This window comes from Drosophila willistoni (assembly GCF_018902025.1).
Source record: "Drosophila willistoni isolate 14030-0811.24 chromosome 2R unlocalized genomic scaffold, UCI_dwil_1.1 Seg200, whole genome shotgun sequence".
Classification (NCBI taxonomy): domain Eukaryota; kingdom Metazoa; phylum Arthropoda; class Insecta; order Diptera; family Drosophilidae; genus Drosophila; species Drosophila willistoni.
Window position 1 is genome coordinate 1,431,445 of NW_025814051.1, and position 18,484 is coordinate 1,449,928.

Genomic DNA, 18,484 nt, shown 5'->3' on the forward strand with positions numbered 1-18,484 from the left:
AAATAAAGGACCTCAAAACTTAAATAAAATAAAAAAAAATTAAATAATTTAAATTTATATTAATGAATTGGAAGAAGAAACCAAGAAAAAAATGGGCCAATAAAATCAATCTTCGTGTTGATTTATCCGTTTCTATGTGACATATGTCAAAGCCAGATGTCGGTTAATAACATTGGAATTGTAAAGAAAGTAAACTGCATACAATTACAATACTGCGCCAAAGGCTTTGCAAAGATATGTTGATAAGACTGACATCTCGACGGTGATCGATATATTTTTTCCAATGACCAATGAGGGAAAGATTGAAAGACAAAAAGACAACTAATCGCAAGCTTTCAACTGAAAGAAATTGATAAAAGCCGAAGGCTTGAACTAGTAGCAGTAGCAACAAACTAGTCGCAACATTGGCATGCATGCAAATAAAAATAAAAAAAATCTGTCGTTGATTACCAACTGGAACTGGACCTGGAACTGGAAAAATCTGGCAAGGACATGCTTGGAACTTTAGAGTCGGCGCAGTCAGCAATAATAGAAATAAAAAAGAATCCTCACCCATCTATAGTTCAGGAAACTGAACTTGAGAATTGTGGCTGACATGTTGATAGGACTGGCAGCTGAATTGTTATCAATATATTTTTTTTCCCTCTGAATAATGTGGAGACGTTTAAGTTAAACAAACGAAGTAATTGGCAATCGTGCAAGCAAGAAATTGTGAAAAGCTAAAGTAACCACAATTTGTACTATGCATGGCTATGGTTATTGGAAACATTTTTGAAAAAACGGAAATAACATGAATAAGGAAATTGCTTTAAACGATAGACGCTTATCGTCGGTGTCAATCACATCTCCTAAAAGGCCTATGGCGCTGTTGGAATGTGGACCTCAGATAATAATAAGCACTTTAAAACTTTAATGCGGATGAATAAGGAATAAAATGATTTAAAGTTATAAATGAGGACAAAAATTAAGGAAAATATTTGATTCTATCTCAACGACTTAACGAAATAGAATGAGCTCTAGACCTTTATGTTCCTGTATTTATACCGTGTCGCTCTAGCACATTCTTACAGGCTGACTAGACGTAAGTTAGAGATGGAAAGACATCGATAGTGGTTCCACTCGATAGTTTTCGCCAACGATGAATCAAACTATAGATAGTATCGATAAGGACTTAGATAATTTTAATTTTTTTATAAAAAATATAATTTTTCATTAAATTTAATTATACAATCAGCACAAAAATGATTCGTAGGCTTTTGTGTAAAATTGCAATAGAAAAGCAATCGGTTATTTATGTGATGTTTGTATATCAAATAAATTATATGCCTATATATTATTAGATAATTGCGAAAATTGTGAAACCACAAATTCCTTTATATTTCGGGTCTCTGGAAGATTATCGGATTTTCTTAGCACCGAAGAGTTGACATTGTGACTTACAAAAATTCATACAGAAAAAAAATACATCGATATATCGCCAGAATGAAAACACGTCGATAGTATCAATAGTCTCCATCGATTGGCAGCTATATTAGAGGTGGCAAACTAGCGATGGCCGTCGTCATCGATAGATTTTTCAAAACCATCGATAACGCCTCGAAAGTCTCCAAATATAACAACTGTTTCGCGTGAAACCTCATAAAAATTTGAAATCTGCCAAGTAAAATTTTGGTTTCATGTAAATTTCCGACATTTCACCAAATATTTGAAAATATCAATTCCGGGCAATATAGTCGTTAGAGTTAACAAAAACAGCTGCTGCAGCCGATATCAGTGCAAAGTTGCCAACTTGGTGAATGTTTTCGATTTAAACTTACTATGTAGTTCCAACAGGTTGGTATGGACGCTTTGCGCAAAGGCTTTTTTATAAAAAAAAAATCTAAAATTGAATAACAAACATTTTTCTAAAATAATCAAAGTTTATTTATCTCCCCCGTTTATCCGGACTTCCATAAACCAGAAGTACGGATTATTACTACAAAAAACTTACTTTCCCATACGCTTTTTTAACTTTTAACCAAAGTAACTGCATTAAAATTAGACGAAATAAAAAAGTAAAAATGGCAAATTATAGGCGAATTTATCACCTCTTCATTGAGGTACAGCATCACAATATTTATTTGAAAACAAAAAAAAGGACAGAATTTGTGCCACATTAATATTTGGTATGTGTATGTATTTAACTTAGAACAGAAATAGCTCGCTTAAAACAAAATAATCTATAAAAAGAAAAATTAGTCTGCCAATTTTGATTGCGGTGGTCAAAAAATTGCAAGAGCCAATCGGTTTTTTCTAAATTATGGATGGAATTATACATGACTTTAGCTTTGTTAGTTTTCTAGAAAATCAGTTTTGTTTAATGGGCGTGGCAAAATTTTTAAATAGTCAATATCTGCGCGTCTATTAGGCTAGTTTACATACCAAATTTAATGTCGGTAGCTTTCATAGTTTTTAAGAACATCTGTTTTATGTAAATTCCGGTGGCGGAAGGGGGCGTGGCAAAAGTTGAAACAATTATTTTCTGCGCGCTAACTAAACGAGCATATAAACCAAATTTGATGTCTCTATTTGTAATACTTTTTAAGAAAAACAGTTTTATGTAAATTTTGGGGGCTCTAGCGCTTATAGTCTCCGAGATCTGCGTGTTCATACAGACGGACGGACAGACGGACGGACATGGCTAGATCGACTCGGTTGTTGATCCTGATCAAGAATATATATACTTTATGGGGTCGGAGAAGATTCCTTCTGCCTGTTACATACATTTTGGCGACTTAAATATACCATTTCACCCTATGGGTGTTTGGTATAAAAATCATCAGACGCACAAATAGATTTTACACGTGGTCAAAATGAACTTTGGTTTATCCCATGTATACACTATTGATTTTTATTTACTATACATGCATATGTATGTATGCAGAAACAATTTTTATGTTGCGGTGTTCGTTTTTGCACAAAATTGATTAAAAATGTAGCATACTTATTTGGGCTTGCTGTACCCCTAAATTTAAGGGAACTTGGTCGTTTGTCATATGACTACTATAAAGCTTAATATTTACATATATCCTTGTTAAATAAAATTTGGGTTCAACAAACTGCTTGATGTATTTATTATACAACATATAATCAAACATCATGCTAAGTACTTACTTAAATATACATACTTACGTTTATATGTGCATACAAACAACTGACTGTCCTTAGCCCGCCCTTTTAAAACATGTCCTTAAAAGATATTTAAATGAATTAATCGACAAATTTGTTTTTAAATATTTCTTTTGTTTTCTATAAAATGTAGAATTTCCAGCTGCTTTATTAATTATTAATAATTATTGACTAAAATTATTATTTATTCATTTTGTTGTTTTGTTAGACTAGTCGATTAAATTGTTACACGAATCAGATCATTTCGATTAAATTTTAAATGCCTTAAAATGCTAAAGGGTTTAATTACATTTTTTGTTTAGCAATTTAATCATTTATGTTTATTTTTTACACTGAGAAAAGGAGCTTTTGCTATTTTTAATTTTCTTTTTGTAGTAGAAAAAATTATTATCACCATTATTTTCTCTTTCTTTTTATATATATTTTGTCGAAACATTTGTTTTATACGCTTTATAGGAAAATAGTTAGCCATTCTAAACATTCTAAGGTAAGACTAGTTAGTATGTTTTTTATTCCTTATGTTTTGTTTGAAATTTTTACAATAGATTATTGTTCTTGGTATTGTTTAGTAATTTAGTTAAGGTAATTTGTGTTTGTTTTTGTTGTTTAAATTTTTATTGGAATAAATAGTATTAGGATAAAGGCAGACATGGAGAAAAGTAAAGACTCTCTTATTAAAGAAATACGAGGAAAAAAGTGAAATTTCTAGGAAAAAAGTTGTACAAATTGTTCATGTTGTTTTTTTTTTAGGATCAGAAACAGCCAATGTATATATGCATACACAAATACATACATTATATAGAGAGAAAAGCTTTAATGCGGCAGTCAGTTTGAATTTGGTTTGTATTCCCCTTTTTATATACACAGGTATATATATTCTATTATATTTGTTAGATCTAATCATGAGCACAAATTTTTTAAAGAAGTTCTTATTTTTTTTTAGTTTGTGATGCGCTCATGTAAAATATGCTAAGGCCACATTTAATTTTTATTCATATATCATTTAAATATATATGCGTACTATATATAATCTATATATTTATTCATCAGAACTCGCAAAAACCTCCACTTTATTTTTTTTCCCAACTGTTCAAATTTAAAACCTAATGAGCCATTAGTTCAAAGGTAAGAAGGAGGTGAACAACAACAAAAAGGTGAATGAAATGCAAACAGACATCAAAAGAGCTAAAACAAAACGAAAGAGGGGATAACACATACACAAGAACGAGAAAAAAAATGAAACAGAAATGGAATGGAAAACCATGGGGAAAAGGTAATTGAAACGAAATTACAGCCACACAATGTGAAATGGAGAGAAATGTAAGAGAATGAGAGACTATGAGGAGAGAGTATAGAACTTTCTCTGTCTACCTCTCTCTCCCTCTCTCTATGGAAAGTAAACAAATTGAAATTGAAATTGGAATGAGGTTTGAATTTGATGTTTGGACAGGGTAATGGGAAATGAAAGTTGGACATGGCCTATACAATAGAGCGAAACGGACTGGAATAAATAGAGTTATCTATGCAATGAACAAAAGATGCAATTGAAGACAATTTCGAAACGATATAAGGATCAAGATGACATGTGATAATGATAGATAACTGGAAAAACAAAAACATGACATAGCAAAACAAATTGTAAATTATCCGTTTTGCATATAGGAACAAAGAGATATTGAGTATTTGTTAAAATGGTTAATATTTTCTACTTTAAACACAGGTATATAAATTATAAACAAAGTCGAATAAAAGCCAGAAAGACTTTGATTAGAAGAAAATATAGAATTTTGGAAAATGGTATTGTTATACCAATTAAAAATGAAGTAAAATGTTGAAAGAAATTAATTAAAGTTATTTTTTGTCTTTTTTTCTTGTAATTCCAAATACTGCGAGTTCTTTTTTTGTTTAATTTGTTCAGTTTTTTTGTAATAATATTGGGTTAGCTAGCCTAAACCTAAATCTGGCATAAGCGTAAAACGTAAGCTAATCATATATAATTACATATACATATATACATAGTATACACACTCACACATATATAGACATACACCTGTATATGGACGACTTTTGTCGCGCACCAACACATCACGAAAAACTATAACCTGAAACAGTGTCAACACTCACTTTATTATTTGAGTATAGAAGGAGGAAGAACCAAGGGGCGGAGGAGGAACAGGATGTGGAAGAGGAGAAGGGACAGCGGTGGTGAGTGCGGTTTTTCCCAGCTCCCATTATCACGCGACGATGGCTGCCATTGTGGATGATGATGATGGCGATGATAATGATGATGATGACGATGGTTGGGCCAAGGTGGAGGCGGTAGTTGGGGCAACGCCATCATGATGATGATGATGGGAAATGTGATGGACCGGAAAGCTCCACAGTGCAAAAGGCATCTGCTGCTGTACCAACAAAAGCAGTTGCCGTAATTTGTTGGTCGTTGTAGTTGTTGTAGTGGGCGGAGGTCTTCCCTCAGTTCTTTTGCTGCTAGCATTCGTTGTGGGTGCCCCTGCTACTGCTGTCGCATCACAGGCAGCATCCTCCTTGTCATGCTGCTGCCGCTTGGCACATCGCATCTGCATCTGCATCAGCTGCAGTTCGCCGCGTCGTCATTCATCCCAGAGGCACTGTTGTTTCTGTCGCACATAATAGGTGAACTGTGTACACTTGCGGCAGGTCTTGATGCCGCAACGATAATTCGTCTGCTGCTGCTGTTGGGCCCCGGATGCATCCGACCCCACAGCGGCCGTCTTGCCCTTGCAATATTTAAGTCCACAGGGATACCAACCGATGCAGGTCTCCAGCGTACAGAGACATGGTGCCCATAGGCTGCTCACTTCATTGCAACGCGTGGACAGCGCATCCGGAAATTTTTCAGTGGCTGCCTCTAGGCTGGAAATTGACGAGCCTAAAGGAGATATTAAGAAAGGAAAGGATTGAGAGGCTTGACGTTTGAGCATCCCAAAACGGAAATGCAGTGGGCTTAACCAAAATGCAAACATCACAAAAAAATTTTAAGCAACTGAAGATATCAAAAAATAGCCAACTGATTTGTCGAATTGACCCAAGGGCTCTTTTATGGCAATTTGGCTCCTTTATTGATCTCTCGACTGGTTAGACGTTTAGCTAGGGTTTTTCTAAAGGAAAAACGTCAGCATCTAAAACTCCAGCATTTAAAAAAAATTTGACTTAAAAAAATCACCTTATTGAGTCTAATTGTTTATATTTTCATAATTGATTAAGACTCGAAAATTAATATTCCATATGCCTAAAATCACAACATATTTATAGTAAGGCTCATCGGTAATAGATCATACTATCATTTTTGTTTTTAAACGTGTTAACACCGATTGTTAAGGGTTTTTAAGAAAACTTTTTATGTAAAAATATGTATATACAGTAGAAACTGGTTATAACGATGCCGTTTTCAATGATTTTCCGCTTATAACTAAGAAAAATTTGGTTGGCTTCATACAAAATTTTATGGAAGCACAATCGGGTATGAAGAATATCGGCTATTAGCTATTGATGGTCCCCTGAGTATCGTTATAACCGGCATCTACTGTACTAACATTTTATTACTACATATTTGATGCAAAAACAATTCGTTTATGCAAAGGATCGGCTGCTAAAATAAGGCTAGTAAAATGAATAATATTAAAAATCATTATATTTTTTTACATTGCCCATAGTTTTGGGGATATTGAAGAAGTCATAAAATAACTATTAAACGAGTCTCGTATGATACAACATTATTTTAAATAAGTCGTATATTATGACTCTAAAAAGTGTCAAAGCCGATTAAAATAAGGAATCATATGCAACTCAAGCATTTTCTCATATACTCTTACATTTGCCAACATTTTAATCAGTAAGAGGATTAAAAAGGTATTCCTATTTAATTATCCATTTTATAAAATGCTGCGCAGAATTTGTTTTTAAATTTAAATATTTTATCCAATTAAATTCCTTGGAATTCAATATAATTATAGCAGTCTAGAACTATAATTCTTTTTTAAGCTCTGAAAGTCTTGGAAATCTTTCTCACCTGGTAATTCGGCCCAAGCCTTCAGATCGACATCTCTCACATATGTGGCATCCATTGCCTCGGTACATAATGATTGCAAATGTCTAGTTATGGGCAATGAACGATTCAATTGCACCCAACTGCTCATCGTGTACGTCTCCCGACCTTTATCCTCTTCCGGCGTGCGTATGGTATGAGGATTTTTTTGGCGCAGTTTGGCCATGGCATCCGAGGAAATGAAGTCCCCTTTATTGAATTTGGTGGCGAAGCACATGACTTGATATTGACTTTGACCGCGTTCCTCTTCGCCCAAGACCAAGGCCTTAAGGATTTGAACCTCCTAAAAGTTATCAGAATAGTTTGAATTTGATTAAGTTACTCAAACATTTGTGTACATTTGTTTTTTTTTTGTACTTACATTGCGAAAGTCAATGACTTGGGTGATGAGTGTACCATCGGTTTTCTGGAACTCTAAAGTTATTAGATCTTCGCCTATATTGGATGTGATGCTCTCCTGAATGACCTCGCCGCCCTTTAAGAATGAAGAGCATAGAAAGAAAAAAAAAACATCACGTTTTTAAAGTGATATTAATAACCGAGAGAACGATGGAAACGTTTTACACAAAGGACAAGAGTTTCCTTGGAACGCAAATTAACTATGACACTTGGAGCCTGGAGGGGAAGGACGACACACAAGAGGACGGCGACCATGAACCAAATTAGAGTCAAGAGAGTTGAAAATAGAAAGAAATGAGAAACGAAAGAACTTTTCCTTTTACTCACACCTCGTACTCAACCTCATTTCTCATTCCAACAAAACAACTACATAGATAAAATGAAGTAAGTAAGTCGTCTCGCCGACTTAGGTATACCATACACCAGTAAAGCAAATATTTCAACTTTATTAAACAAATGCATTTTCACATGCTTTTTACAAGCATATCTTAGTATCTCGCTCACTCAATCATACGAGCACCCTAGCGCCCCCACCAACCAACGGCCAAATCCGGCCTTATGGAAAAACGTTTATATGCATAACTCGACTGTTTTTTGTCCGATTTTGATCAAATTTGGTATTTTGCTAGATATTAGTATTAAATTTAAGTGTGCCATTTGATTGCATAAGGTAAAAAGATACGGGAGATAATCAAGTTTTTCAAATTACGGGGGCGGAAAAGGGCGTGTCAAAATTTTGACACATACAAAATGTGTGCATTTACTAAGCGAATATACATACCAAATATGGTGTCTCTAGCTGGAATAGTTTTTGAGATAAACGCTTTTTTTAAATTGCGGAGGCGGAAAGGGGCGTGGCAAAAATTTGAAATAAACTTGATCACTCTACATTCTACACGAGTCTACATACCAAATTTGGTGGATCTAGCTCTTACAGTCTCCGAGATCTAGGTGTTCATACGGACAGACGGACGGACGGACGGACGGACAGACGGACCGACGGACGGACAGACGGACATGGCTAGATCGACTCGGTTGTTGATCCTGATCAAGAATATATATACTTTGTGTGGTCGGAGATGCTTCCTTCTGCCTGTTACATACATTTTGGCGACTTTAATATACCATTTCACCCTATGGGTGTATGGTATAATAAAAAAGCAACAAAAAATATCGCTAAGCTAAACGAGGGACCGACTTTGGAAATACCCTTTCCCTTATAAAGACGCAATAGACTAAAATTGTATTGCCCCAGTGTTACCCTTGAAGTAGTACTAGTTGAGAATTACAACAACACAAAGTAAAAAAAAGAAGAAGACGTAATAATGTTCTAAATATTCTGTTATTTAGTGATTTTTGCAACTTCGAAATGATTTATACCTTTCATTTTCTGATCATTATTGGAAAAAGAAAAATTCAGAATTCGGAATGCTATTTAAATGATCACAAATTGGAAAACAATAAACGAACTTCAGAAAACAACATTGAATGAATGTTTCAAAAACTTAGAAATCTTTGAATTTTCACAGTATTTGTATAGTACAACTGTATTTTTTTGTTCAGTTTTAAGCCGAATTCATGCGATTTATTGTTACAATGAATGTATAAAATGTCGATTTGAATGACTTTCTGACGATGTTGTAAAAAAATTGTGTACAAACGAAATATTGTGGGATTACAGTGACGTATAAAAGTGCCCATTTGACCATTTTTTTTTTCTGGAAACCACAGGCAAAATAAAAAAAATAAATACATACATATGCATGTCATCGTGTTATGTTCTTTCTTAAGAGATTTATAGATTTTAATAATTAAAAAAGGGAATAAAATACGTAGAACTTTTTTACATTTTTCACATCGAGAATCCCTAGAAAAGTCTTCTCACACACAGTCAATTGGTTAAACTTTTTGCAAACATACATACATATGTATGTATGTAACATGCAACTAACTTTGAGTTAGACTTTTATCTCATTAATGACGACGATTTTATGCAGACTTAATATTTTATGACTGTATTGACTTTTTTTAAAGATTCATCAAGAATTGGACAAAGGCGCAGTTAAAACTGAATATTACATATATGAAACAAAAGGCAACTTGCCTGGATCTTGTTCCCAGATAAAATTAAATTCTAAAAATTAAATATCCCAATGAAAGGATGTATGATAACAAACTAAATGCCTTAAGAAAGAACCAAAAACAAATATTTATCGAGTTTGTCAACACTAATATACCTTTTTGCCTATGTTTGATTACACGGTGCACAGAGAAGAAAAGGACAAAAATGTGCCCTTTACACGTGGACATGAACAAACATGTTGCTGCTGCTGCTGATGATGTTTGCAGGATAAGGCGAGAGCCACGAGAAGGCAAGGAGAACTGTTGTTGTTGGTTTTCTTGTTGCGGGTGTTTGTATGGTAAACAAAACTGAGTGATAGGGATAGGGGGAGAGGGAGAGAAAGAGAGAGTCAAAGTTGGAACGAGAGAGTGAATCAGAGACATTTTGGGGCCATGGCCATCGCCAAAACAATGAAGGATGAAAACATACATACGCACACATGCACACGTACATAGGAGATAGAAGCGGAATTCGCATAGAAAAACTTGCATAGAACCACACACACACTCACACACTTACAGGTGGCACACACACACAAGCACGCTGGGGTATACAGACACACAGCCACAGAAATACCAGCTGCTACTTTGTTGTTGTTGTTGATGTTTTATCTTCTTGTTGTTGTGCAAACAAATTTAAAATTGATTGAAAAGCGAAAACTGCAAAAAGCCCGAAGAAAAAACATAAACAAAACAGGTAAATTTTTATTTAATTTGTTGACAGAACAACACAGTATTGCTCAAATATCTCGTCTTTTGGCCTTCCTTCCTAGTGTATGGTTAGTGTTGTTTTTTTTTTTTTGTTGCTCATTTTCGAAATGAAATGTTCGAAAAATGAAGAAACAACTAGCGTCACTTGTTTTGAGACTCCTGCGACTTTTATTTTTGTTGTCGATAAATATTAATGATCTAATAATGAAGCACTCCCACCGCCATCACCTTGGGTGCCGGCGACGGCTGGTGGCATACACGCACCTGATTTTGCACATTGATCAACAATTGGGCCCCCACCAGGCTACCACCACCAAGACCGCCATTTGGTATCGTTGGCATTAGTAAATTGCACAGTATAAACCATAAGAATCCGCGACTTTGTTTCAAATAACAATGGCTGGCTGCCCGATCACAGATGCGACGCTGGCCACTTGGCTTGCAATATGTATAGGGATCAATTGGTCTATCCTTTGCCAAGATCATCTTGCACTTTACACATCCACACACTACGGTAAATTCAATTCACTTTCGTTGCGTTGCTTCGGTGTCGACGTAAAATGAAAAAAATTTTCGTTTTATTTGTGAAAAAAACCGTCGCAGTAACCGCACGATATGGAAAACTGAAAAGAACTGATTACGAAAAATTCGGAAACAGCTGTGAAGTATGGCCATACACAAAAATACCAAAAAAATGTGACCAAATATATTGAACGCATGAAATACCAACAGTGAAAATCACAGTAAGTGAACAAGTAAGCCAGCAAACATTAGGTATAGAACTTTAAGACACAAACATTGTAGTTCTTAAATGGGAGAAATTCCCAATTTATTATTCACATTTTGGTTTTTAATCATATAAGAGACGTAATTCAAAATCACTTTTGATTTATATCTCGTTTTTTTTTTAGAAAAATATTTCCCATCGTTATTGGTCCATATTTGCATATTCGCCTCGTTGGACCTACGCTGTACATTAACTGAAAGGAAACCATTAATAATAATAATTAAAAATATGTATGTAAATAAAAATACCTACATAATTATGAAAACAATTGGTATTCTTAGTTAACTACTTATCGGCGTGTCCCGATCGCTAGACGAACACTCATCTTTCTTGGACGAGGTTTCAGAGTTCCATATAAGACCACATTCTGCAAGTAAGAGACGCTTTGCAGGTTCATCCTCGAACCCTCTTGAGTCTGATTCTTCTTCCTGGATTCCTGAATCTTCCTCCTTGAATCCTGACTCTTCCTTCTTGGCATCGGCTATGCGACGGTGTCTCGCAGACTTGTGCCTTAATAGATTATGCTTCTTGTTGGAGAAATAATCGCACATGTTGCAGTGGAAGTCATCGGGAACTTCATCATTTATATCGTGTCTCAAAGACTGATGCCGCAAAACATCTTCCTTGTTGGTGCTCCTATAGTCACAGACGCTACACTGAAAGCGTTCCTCAAAGATTATTTTATCCGATGTCTCTGGGCTTGGCTCAGATCTGCGACAATATGAATTTAGCATCCCACTATATGGCCTTAGCAGGTCATTTGATGACTCTGTGAGCACAACTCCAACGTTATTGTGTCTTCTGTTTATATGCCTTCTTACATTTTGTCTCTTGGAACTTGTATAATCACAACGGCTGCATTGATAACTATTTACAACCATTATTTCTAGCTCTGAATCAACTGGTCTTGATTTTGGTACTGATACTTCCTGATGCTCCGGGTTAGTTGCATCGTCGTTGCTATTGTGTCTTAAGATCTGATGATTTATTACATTCAACTTTCTGGTGCTTCTGTAATGACAAAAACTGCATTGAAATTGTTCCTCGAAGATTATTCTCTGTTCCCGATGTTCCTCTTCTGGGGGATGGGCTTGCGGATCCATAAATGGGTGTAGCTGCACTTGTTCGCCACCATAGTGTCTCACGGCCATATGCCTTTGAACATTATGTTTTTTAGGGCTGCTGTATTCGCACAGCCTGCACGTATAATATTTAAAATCGGTGTTTTGGTGTACGATCTCATGGAGCTGTAGTTGCAATTTATATTGAGTGGAAAAGTTACATCCCTCCACTGGACATCTGAGCATTTTCTTTCGTATTCGTTTAAATAATAATAAATATTGTTAATCTCAAATGTTATTGCTCTGCCATTTAGTTTGTTAGGTATTTTTATAGACCTCTGTATTGTGTCAGTATTAAATTTCAGTATTTTATGGTTTTGTTATATATACGGTCACATTGACTCTTACAGCTGTTTGTTTAATAAAATGTTTTAAAATTCAATGAATGTTTGTAGTTTATTTAACTGCAATTGATTAAGGCGTCACTGGGAGGTACAAACAAAGCAGTCTTGTCATAATGTTAAGGCTTTTAATCAGCAAATGGATTTCCTACTAAGAGATACAAATATTTCCAAATGGATGTGAACTGTAGATCTGAGGAAACGGCAGCAAATAAAAGATTTTGAATCTCAGTTTCAATTATATTTTTATACCCCATTTTAGTATCATCGCATTTAAATATTTACAAAACCGAATCGAATTGATAGTACATGAATTCCATAATCAGTTTGAAAGTTTCCTACATCATCTAGGTTTCTTACTAGGTTTATCCTGAAGCAATAAATTAGAAAATTCAGTGAAAGTTTGGTTAAGGACAAATAGGCACCTACCTATATAGAGCACCACGAACTATAAATCCTTGCCGTCATGACTCGAAGTCGTTTACAGAAGATCCTTTTTTTATAGACACATCTGAATGCCATATAAGACCACATTCCGCTAGTAGAAGACGCTTTGCAGGTTCCGATTCATCATCGTCTTCGACTTTGTTTGACTTTATCTCTAAATGTTTTTTTTCCTCGGCCTTGCCTCCGTTTTGTTTTTTCCTTCGCCCCGTATCAAATCCCTCATCGAATTGTCCGTGTTTTTCCAACTTATGTCTCGTTATGACTTGCTTGTTATAGCTCTTAAATTTGCAAATGCTGCACTGAAAAATTCCTTTATAAATTATTTTCGTAGGATCACCGCCGGGGTCTGCTTCAGCTGTGGCCTCATCTTCGCCATCGTGTTTCGTCGCTTGATGGATCATAACATCTTCCTTGTTAACACTTTTATAGTTGCAGGCGCTACATTGAAAATTGGCAGCAAACACAATTTTTTGTTGCGTGTCAATGTTAGCAAATTGCTCCGGACAGGGATCTGGCAGGGGCTCTGGATATGGGCCGGGATGAGACTTTGGTGATTCCTCTTCTTTCGGCATTTTAACACTTTGGTCATTGTGTGCCGTTATGCGGTGCCTCATCACATCTTTCTCATTCGTGCTCGAATACTTGCATTTGTTGCACTGAAAATTTGCAACAAACATTACTTGTGGATATGGGATTGGCGCTTGCCTTGGCACTTGTCCTGTAATTACAACTCCTTTGTTATTGTGCTTGCGGGCCAAGTGCCGTATAACATTTTCCTTTCTTGTGCTTGCATAGTTGCATAGGCTGCATCTAAAATTTCCGAAAAATGTTTTTCTGTGCACATTAAAGTGCCGATGTAAGTTTGCAGTAGATTTGGTAGAGTAATTGCAAAGTGGACATTGTTTCATTTTCTTTTTTTTTTAATTTAATAACAAATATTAAGGTTGTTGATGTTTAATCAAATTGTTTGGCCTTTCAGTTCTAAGTTTAGTATTTTAATCGGATTATTTCGATATAAAAATTTGGTATTTTATGTGGTTTTGTATGCGGCCACACGAGTTCGCACAGCTGTTCCAGATAAACAAACCTTTACTTGTTGTTCTCTTAAAAAAAAAAGTTGGCTTATGTACAAACATATGACGCTCATTGGAAAAGTTGCGAATTATTGCAATAGAAGTAAATCAAAATATAGTCCATAATGGCAAAATACGAATTTTTCTAAAAACTACTTTTATTTTAGCATTTCAATTCAAAGTTCTTTAATTTAAAATCTTAAGAATATAATTTAATGTTTATTAAGGTTTTTAAATACTATCACGTCAATAGAGAACCAATTTAAATAAGACTAAATGCAAAAACAATTGGTTTGAATATTAATACAGTTGACAGCAAATTAAAAATGCTGGCATAGGCTATATGCCACATCCTAATTAACTAGGATTCCTTTTTGAAAATTCTTTTGAGTGCCATATGAGACCACATTCTGCAAGCAGAAGCCGCTTTGCGGGTTCTGATTCATCTTCATCCTCCTTCTTTATAAGCCGCTTTCCGGGCTCTGATTCATCTTTGTCTGAACGCTTATCTGGATTGGTTTTTTTAGTTTGCATCGAATCCGTTTCTGAACATGGCTCAGTCTTTGAATCTTCCGGTTCTTCACTGCCGTGTTTTAAAATTTGATGTTGTACAACATCTTTCTTTTTGACGCTTCTATAGTTACACGCACTGCATTGGAAATTTGGCGCAAAAACAATTTTTTGTCCTGGATTTAGATTGGGATCTGGTAGTGGCTCTGGAGATGGGGCTGGATGGGTCTTTGGAACTTCTATCTGTTCTGCCACCACAATGCCTTTGCCTTCGTGTAACTTGGACTGGTGCTGTATTACTTCCTTCTCCTTGGTGCTCGAAAAGCTGCACAAATCGCATTTAAAGTTGGTGATGAAAATTGTTTTTAAATATGGGTTTGGGACTACATTTGACTCTGCTCCTGTTATTACATCCCCTTTGCCATTGTGTTTCTTGATCAAATGCCTTGTAACATTTTGTTTTCTAGAACTTTTGTAGTTGCATAGACTGCATTGTATGTGGCCAGCGTAGGACTTCAGATGGACAGACATATGCCGTCGCAGGTTGGTATATCGGATGGTGGTATAGTTGCATCGCCTGCAGAAATACATGTTGCTTTTAGATTAAGATTATCCACTTATAGATCTAAGGGACGGGACAAACGATGCAATTGGTATCATTTGATGTTATTGTTTTGCTTTTCGTTTGTTTACTTTAGTATTTTACAATTTTATGTTTCCATTTGGTATTGCTTCTTCATTTTATTTACGGTCACACTGGCATTCTCAGCTGTATCCCGTAAGATACTAAAAAATACCAGAAACGCGTTATCGCTTGTGACGTGTTGTTTTTTGTAAATTATGTTTTTTAGCTAATAAAACTAAAATAATTTATTAAAGTCAACTAAAAACGATATTAACTAAGAGGAATCTTTGCAGCACACACAATGTTAACTCTCCGAGAGCGTCAAATCAGTGAGATAAAGCAGCGAATGATATGCCACGATTTACTTTAATTAATTAAATGTTTTTTTTTCTTGTAGATGCTATTAAGCAAATGCTAAATCTGAACTCTCAGCAGCCAAAGGCCTTAGCTGCTGAGCCGGTATGGAAGATTCTGATATACGATCGTGTAGGTCAAGACATAATATCGCCGATAATATCCATTAAAGAGTTGCGCGAATTGGGAGTGACGTTGCATGTGTGAGTAAGCCAAGGGGCAGAGTCAAATCAGAAGTTGCGAGTGGCAATAATTATCTTTTCATTGTTTTTACGCTAGCCAACTCCATTCAGATCGGGACTCAATCCCAGATGTGCCGGCTGTTTACTTTTGTTTGCCCACCGATGAGAATTTGGATCGTATTCAGCAGGATTTCTCCAATGGCCTCTATGACATCTATCACCTGAACTTTCTGGCTCCGATATCCCGAAATAAAATTGAAAATTTAGCTGCTGCTGCCCTGCATAGTGGTTGTGTGGCCAATATTCATCGAGTCTATGATCAATATGTAAACTTTGTTAGTCTCGAAGATGACTTCTTCATTTTAAAACATCAGCAGAGTGATCAGCTATCCTATTATGCTATCAATCGAGCCAATACCAGGGATGAGGAAATGGAGGCTCTAATGGATTCCATAGTTGACTCTCTGTTCGCGTTGTTTGTAACGCTCGGTAATGTTCCCATAATTCGCTGCCCCAGAAATAGTGCGGCAGAGATGGTAGCCCGCAAGTTGGAGAAAAAATTGCGTGAAAATCTCTGGGATGCCCGTGCCAATCTGTTTCACATGGATGCCACTCAAGCAGGTGGCGGAGTATTTAGTTTCCAGCGTCCAGTTTTGCTGCTACTGGATAGAACCATGGATTTGGCCACTCCTCTTCATCATACCTGGTCGTATCAGGCTTTGGTGCATGATGTACTCGATTTAGGATTGAATTTGGTCTACGTGGAAGATGATCAAAGCTCAACAACGGGTAAGAATTTAGGTTATTGAAAAAATCCATTACTACATGCATTTTGTGTTAATCTCAGGGGCCCGAAAGAAACCAAAAGCCTGCGACTTGGATCGCAATGATCGCTTCTGGATGACCCATAAGGGTAGCCCATTCCCAACTGTGGCTGAGGCCATACAGGAGGAACTGGAATCCTATCGCAATTCGGAAGAGGAAATCAAACGACTGAAGAGTTCCATGGGAATTGAGGGTGAATCCGATATTGCCTTCTCGTTGGTCAATGATACCACAGCTCGTCTTACGAATGCCGTCAATTCGTTGCCCCAGTTAATGGAGAAGAAGCGTCTGATCGATATGCATACGAAAATAGCTACAGCAATATTAAACTATATCAAGGCACGACGACTGGATTCCTATTTTGAGATTGAGGAAAAGATTATGTCGAAACAGACCTTGGATAAACCCCTAATAGATCTGCTGAGGGATGCTGAATTTGGTCAATCGGAAGACAAACTGCGATTATACATTATCTATTACATTTGCGCCCAGCAATTGCCTGAAGTGGAAATGGATAGACTAAAGGAGGCACTCCAGGCAGCTGGTTGCGATTTGACTGCCTTGGCCTATGTCCAAAGATGGAAATCGATTATGAATCGTTCGCCGGGCATTAGCCAGGGTACCCAGTATGAAGGTGGTGGTACCAAAACTGTGTCCATGTTTTCAAAACTTGTCTCACAGGGCAGTTCATTTGTTATGGAGGGTGTGAAGAATTTAGTAGTGAAACGTCATGTAAGTACCGGACAACAATGAACAACGTATTTTGCTAAATATCATATTCCTGTTTGTATCTTATAGAATCTTCCTGTAACGAAAATCACCGAGCAAGTGATGGAGTGTCGCAGCAATGCTGAAACTGATGACTATCTATATCTGGATCCAAAATTGCTAAAGGGTGGTGATGTTTTTCCCAAAAATCGTGCTCCTTTCCAGGATGCTGTGGTCTTTATGGTTGGTGGTGGCAATTATATTGAATATCAGAATCTTGTCGATTTTATCAAACAAAAACAAACGTCCAATGTCCAACGACGCATCATCTATGGTGCCTCCACATTGACCAATGCCAAACAGTTTCTCAAAGAGCTTTCCGCACTAGGCAGCGAGATTCAAGCGCCGACATCGACAAGTTAGGAGCGACTCCTAACATTTCATTGCTGCTGAGCAGACGAGGACAGTAAAGGATTTGGGTAGGGGGGCCGTATCGGGGAAAATCAATGTATGTGTTTGTTGTAGCTTCTCTTTATACTTTAAGCATATCCAAAAATAAATTAAATGCCTGGCAAAAACTACAAGTAAAGCAAACTACAAAAAGAAGACAAAAAAATAAATAAAATAAAACCAAAGTGAACAATGGGCAATTACTCAAACCTGACGCTCTGCTTCGTAATCCCCGAAGGACAACAAGCAAAAACATGCGTAGCCGCGTGTTCAACGAGAGAAAACGGACTACAAGATGGTGATGGAGGAGCTGGCGGCATGAAGAACGGGAACAGCTCTCGTGCATTCTAGTCACCCATTAACACCAACTTGGTAACGCTTTTGATGGACAGCTGACAGACAGGCGGCAGTCAACGACTGCGTTGACTTGAGGTGATGGAGATGGTGATGGTGATGGTCGATGGCCGATGCCAGTTGTCCGTTGACGGTAACGCTGACGGCAACAATTATGGAGCGACAACTATGCGTGGCACTTGGGGACAGGCCCTAGCAATTAGCACCAAAGCCAAGACACAGTC

General features: G+C 36.5%; 3 protein-coding genes across 3 annotated transcripts; 1 reads left to right on the plus strand and 2 right to left on the minus strand.

Moving 5' to 3' along the window:
* Nucleotides 1–5,051: 5,051 nt before the first annotated feature.
* Nucleotides 5,052–11,106, minus strand: LOC6641670 (out at first protein). Its single transcript, XM_002064574.4, is given in 4 exon segments — nucleotides 5,052–6,076; nucleotides 7,217–7,535; nucleotides 7,614–7,727; nucleotides 10,748–11,106. Coding segments are annotated over 4 exon segments (1,329 nt in total). The 5' UTR covers nucleotides 10,970–11,106; the 3' UTR covers nucleotides 5,052–5,402.
* A 175-nt stretch (nucleotides 11,107–11,281) lies between these two features.
* LOC111518509 (zinc finger protein ZFAT-like) lies at nucleotides 11,282–12,670 on the minus strand. Its single transcript, XM_023175448.2, has 2 exons — nucleotides 11,523–12,670; nucleotides 11,282–11,463 (listed from the first exon to the last, which is right to left on the minus strand). Exon 1 carries the CDS (start codon nucleotides 12,575–12,577, stop codon nucleotides 11,552–11,554), a length of 1,026 nt encoding a protein of 341 aa, XP_023031216.1. The 5' UTR covers nucleotides 12,578–12,670; the 3' UTR covers nucleotides 11,282–11,463; nucleotides 11,523–11,551.
* Nucleotides 12,671–15,590: 2,920 nt separating this feature from the next.
* LOC6641624 (protein sly1 homolog) lies at nucleotides 15,591–18,037 on the plus strand. Its single transcript, XM_002064570.4, has 5 exons — nucleotides 15,591–15,716; nucleotides 15,785–15,944; nucleotides 16,021–16,712; nucleotides 16,771–17,480; nucleotides 17,547–18,037. The coding sequence occupies exons 1-5, from the start codon at nucleotides 15,689–15,691 to the stop codon at nucleotides 17,877–17,879; spliced, it is 1,923 nt and encodes a 640-aa protein (XP_002064606.3). The 5' UTR covers nucleotides 15,591–15,688; the 3' UTR covers nucleotides 17,880–18,037.
* The last annotated feature ends 447 nt before the right edge of the window (nucleotides 18,038–18,484 follow it).